We start from the raw sequence: 5,000 nt of genomic DNA, 5'->3' as shown, positions 1-5,000 counted from the left end.
CTTTGGGGAAGAAGCATGTTTAACAAATGTTAATGTCTTAAATACGATTTATTTCCTTTTTGCTTTTGCAATTCTGCAACATTATGTATGAATATCTATGTATATCTAAAATGTACGAAAAAGAATTCCTGTTGTTTTTATTTATACTATATTATATATATGTATAGTAAAAAATGTCAGTTTTGATTTGTAAAAAAAAACCTTATAATTCTCCTTATAATCCTTATAAGTCTCAAAATAGAATCGCTTATAGTGTATAATTAAAAAGAAATACCTGTTGGATTGTAGTATTTTGAGATCCATCTCTAAGTAGTAATAAAATATAATGTTTATTTTTACATATTTATTTTTTTTTTACCATGGTTAACATCTCCTGTTCATGCAGGAGGAGCAACCTGCTGCCAAATTCCTCCAATCGCTGTTCCAGCACGAGCGAGAAATGCTCGATGCACTTGATAGACAGCTTCTCTTGCAGCGTCATGATGACATCCTATATAACATAATGATAAAAGCGCATTAACATACAGACTCAGAAAATGAGAATGTGACAGTCAAATTTTAATAAAAACACCAGGCAGAGGATTTTAGACAGAGAACGTTTAGACTACTTCAGAGCATCGAGCAGCAGACAAACAAGAACCTCACCTTGATGGACGTGCTGTTGTCAAAGCGAAAAGATTTGGTCTGACCATTCTCCAAGTACACCTTCAAGACATTTGGCATGAAGAGCAGTGAGTTGTCCTTCACCGTGTCCTGCATGGAACCAGACATATGTTATATTGGACCACAAGAAACTATGTATTTCAATAATATTCGTACAGAAGCACTTGGTGCTATGCTTTAGCCAAACGCGTATAAAAACCTGTGTATCACATCCATATGTGACTGCTGAACATCCATCCATTCATTTTCTGTATTTATCCTACACAGGCTAGCGAAGAGCCGGGAGTCTTACGGCTGAAATTTGCTGTAACTTACTTTGTATAACTGATTTTTATAAACCTTCCTTCATTACAGTTATATAGCAGTTACTGTTATAGCATATACTGTTTATAGCAGGTGCCAGAAATGTAAATATACATGCAGTTGATAATTTGATTGATTTGATATTACTTGTTGGAAACTTGTGTGTAAGACAGGACAATGTAATCGTGCTGTGAGACAGAATGAAGCAGAAATCAAGACCTGCCTGACTAAAACAAAGTTTTTCTTTTTATTGTTGCTATTTTTGAAATTTCTAAACTAGGAATCAGCAATCACAAACACACAGAAAATCACAAAATGCATTCGGTCACAAAGAAGCTTATACGATTTTCTGATTTAAATCAGATCATATCATTTTGATTTATTTTCCATAAGTGTTACAACAACGTAATACACTTTGTCTAGCTCACACTTCAACCTCGATTAGCTGATAACGATCAAGCTGAGACAGCTGCAGAACTTACCGGAAGCTGCCCGTTAATGATGACCTCCTCAGCAAAGCGCACTTTCACTGGGTTTGATTTCAGCTTGGCTTTTTTGGCTGCACTGATAAAGGCTGATTTGGGAGACTGAAAGAGCAAAACAAGAAGAGAGAGGAAATAAAAGAGAAATAAAGATCTGACAACTATACACCTTTAAGCATGATTGGTTTGGAGCATCGTTATGTAATTATTGATTTGACAAAGTTTTATTTTATTTAAATTATTTAAATAATTTAGTTTAATAAAAATGTATTGTTTCTATATTTCTGTAAAGTTGCATTGAGACAATGTTCATTGTTAAAATAACTATACAAACAAATAGAACTGAACTGATTTCATCTTCTATAACAGCAGTTCAATCAGCAACGTTTAGCTCTTTTGAGCGAGTTTATATTAATGTGCTCATACTAGTACGTTATTGGTTCTATAAGCAACATCTTATTCCTTATAATCCAAGATTAATAATAAACAACAAAGAAAAACGTTTGTTGATATAGTGAAACTTTCTTTTTTGTAGAAGGTTATGTAACATTTCTGGACAGAGTCAGCAGTTTGTTTACTACCATAGGAGAGCCTTCAGGACACAGGATGTTTCTTTACAATTCTACAATGAGAACGCAGGGAACTGTTAGACTTTAATTAATGTAAATGACAATAATAACCAGGTTCCACAATAATAAATGTAAGAATGCCATTAATAATGTTATAAAATTATAAACCAAGTACGTAACAGTGTTTCAAAGCTTCACACTGTCAAAGAGGCTGAAGAAGTCACTCACATACATTTCCATTTGATCTTTACAAACACTTTTAGTGATAAATCTAATACGATAATATAAAGTAGCTGAGATGAGAAGCTTAGATGTACTCGACAGAAGCTCTCTGGGATTTGAAAGCCTTCCGGTTACTAGCACAGAAGCGCTGAGCTAAACACTGACATTGCTGACAGTATGTTGTGTTCCTTCGATCTTTCATGATAACTGGAGTCCTGCCCTAGTGTCAGATTGCTGACATAGCAACAACTGGGTAATTAATTGGCTTTGTTTTGCAGAGGGTCAGAGAAGCCAAGCTGTCATCCATTTTCAAAAAAGCATAATTATAGGGTGCAGAATGCCAGATGATACTCATTAAGCCTCTTAAAAATAACAATAAAATTACAATCCATATAATTGCAATTTTATAGTTGAGAGTGAGAGGTTTTTTACAAGAATGTTAGCTCGATCAGAAAGCCAGTCATTTCAGTGTTCAAGGTTAAACCCAAGCTGAGAGCTGAATTGTTAGTTTTTTGTGTAAAAATTAGAAAGTGTAGGAAGTCAAATGTAATCAGCTCCACTGTTTGTCATTCAAGACATTCTTTTTGACTTCAATATTTAATGACCATATTTCACACTAGAGATAATTTTCCTAATCTTTACGATAATTACTGTATAATTGACACAGCGAACAAGGGAAATTGCTGATCCAGTTAGAAACAGATAGAGAATGTACCCTGGACACTAATGAATTGATGTGTCTTTCACCAGTTATTGCTTTAAAAGGGTTTTCTTCTTTTACTTTTAAAAGCAGCAGTTAACTCACGGGGTATGGCTGAACAACAGTCAAGAGGATTGATTCCTTACAGCTCCTGTGGAGAGAAACAAAAACAAACAAAAAAAACATATCACACATTCAAGATTACTTTTAATGACAGGTTTTAAGTAGCAATGACATTATTATATGAAACACGAGGAACAAGCTAGCATGGATTCTTAGACTACTACCACAGATAAACACAAAAGACCCATAACAATCATTTCAGGCAATCTCTAGAGAGCATCATATATTAATAAATTCACTTCCTTTGAATGTTGCACTCCAAACTCTCATTCCGCTTCCATCAAAAGCACATCCATACGCTTTCATTTCAGATTTCTGGAAGCTTCTTAATTTGCATAAATGTCACTAACCTCTAGTTTTTCAGTCAGCACCATCTCACCCACCTTCATCTGTCTGGCATTTTGTTCATTATTTTGTTTTATGCCTTGTAATTATGAGACTAGACCGCATATTCACAAGTGGGAGAAAAATCATGATGTTGTTTTCAACTTTATTACTTTAGAACTACCAGGAGGGAGGGTGGTGTTTTTACCAGACTTTTATGTGTGCATATCTTTTGAGAAAAGGATGGTTTGATGAATAAATAATGGATTGATGGATGGATGAATGTGTGGGATGCATAAAAGGAAAGACATGATAAATGTATAAATTAACAGTAGTTAGCTGGGGGATTGATGGCAAGCTGAACAGATAAATGGATCAGCAGAGGGTTGGATTCATGAATTGTCAGACACATGGATGGATGGATGGATGGATGGATGGAGGGTTGGATGGATGAATAATTAGATGGATGATGGCTTGAAGATGCATCGGTTAAAAGTGCATGAATAAATGGATGGATTGATTATTAGATGAACGAATGATTGGTTGCTGGATGTATAGATTGATGGATGGATAGATGGAACATATTCATTAGGTGTCCAACACTTGGAATAACTTCCCAGGTTAAAGAAGTTATTAAAGATGTATAAATCAATGATCATGCCGCAAATCAATTCGAGCAAAGCAGAGGCACAATCTGAGCAAATGAAAAAAGTCAATGAATCTATTAACTGAACATAATCACAAATCACTTAAATTACTCAAAAAACAAATATTTCAACTGTAATACATGGAAAAAGGATGGAGGAACAGGGGGATGGATGGATGGATGGAGGAATGAGTATTGTGGCTTGATTCATTATAGATTCATGGCTGGGTAGATGGAAAGAACCATACTGTATATGGCTGGCTGGATGAATGGATGGATGTACAGACAGATGAGCTAAAGGATGGATGGATGGATGGATGGATGAACTGATTGATGGTCGGATGGATGGCTAGACACACCTGACAAGGTCAATGACTCGTTCTCTTGGTACTGTGGCCACTTCTTCTTCATTGATCATTATTATCTCATCTCCTGGAATGAGCTTTCCTTCAGATGGGCCTCCTGTTGGTAAGAACACACACACACACACACACACACACACACACACACACACAGCCTCAATTTAACACCAACTGAGACCCTTTTCAAAAGAATAATGAGTGATTTAGCCTGATCTCGTAAAAGAATCCTACCTTTGGGACCGAGCGTTTGGGATTAACTTTCTCCGCTCAGACACAAAGTATTCTGGGAAACTGTCTGGCTTATTTCTCCCAGCTGGCATTACACGTGAAGAAGCTTTGGTTCATCATGACCACATTGATTTCATATGTGCAATTTATTTCCCTTGAGAAGTGCTCTCTGTAGTGTGTTTATGAGCAAAAATGCTGCACAAAACATTTTCATGCAAAGGAGCATCTTCTCAGATCATTCAGAAATGGTTTGCTTCCGATGAGCACAAGGCTATCTATCACTTAGAATTTTCACTTTCTACTATGTACTAATTTTTAAATACTAGAACAATCTCTTTTTATGGTCATACATTGTGATTGTGAAATCTGAACTAATTC

General features: G+C 35.6%; 1 protein-coding gene across 1 annotated transcript in view; it reads right to left on the bottom strand.

The window, feature by feature from the left end:
- The window catches only part of LOC132839664 (male-specific lethal 3 homolog), an 82,715-nt gene that overhangs the window by 15,078 nt on the left and 62,637 nt on the right, over nucleotides 1-5,000 (bottom strand). The window contains exons 15-19 of the mRNA XM_060860765.1: nucleotides 4,392-4,494; nucleotides 3,045-3,090; nucleotides 1,449-1,553; nucleotides 646-753; nucleotides 359-490 (exon numbers count right to left, since the gene is read on the bottom strand). Of these exons, the coding sequence (XP_060716748.1) occupies nucleotides 359-490; nucleotides 646-753; nucleotides 1,449-1,553; nucleotides 3,045-3,090; nucleotides 4,392-4,494 (494 nt within the window). The remainder of the gene's footprint in view (nucleotides 1-358; nucleotides 491-645; nucleotides 754-1,448; nucleotides 1,554-3,044; nucleotides 3,091-4,391; nucleotides 4,495-5,000) is intronic.

Source organism: Tachysurus vachellii, chromosome 24, assembly GCF_030014155.1.
Source record: "Tachysurus vachellii isolate PV-2020 chromosome 24, HZAU_Pvac_v1, whole genome shotgun sequence".
In the NCBI taxonomy this organism is placed as follows: Eukaryota; Metazoa; Chordata; class Actinopteri; order Siluriformes; family Bagridae; genus Tachysurus; species Tachysurus vachellii.
Note: the sequence above shows the minus strand (reverse complement) of the source record. Positions and strands in the feature narration are given on the sequence as shown.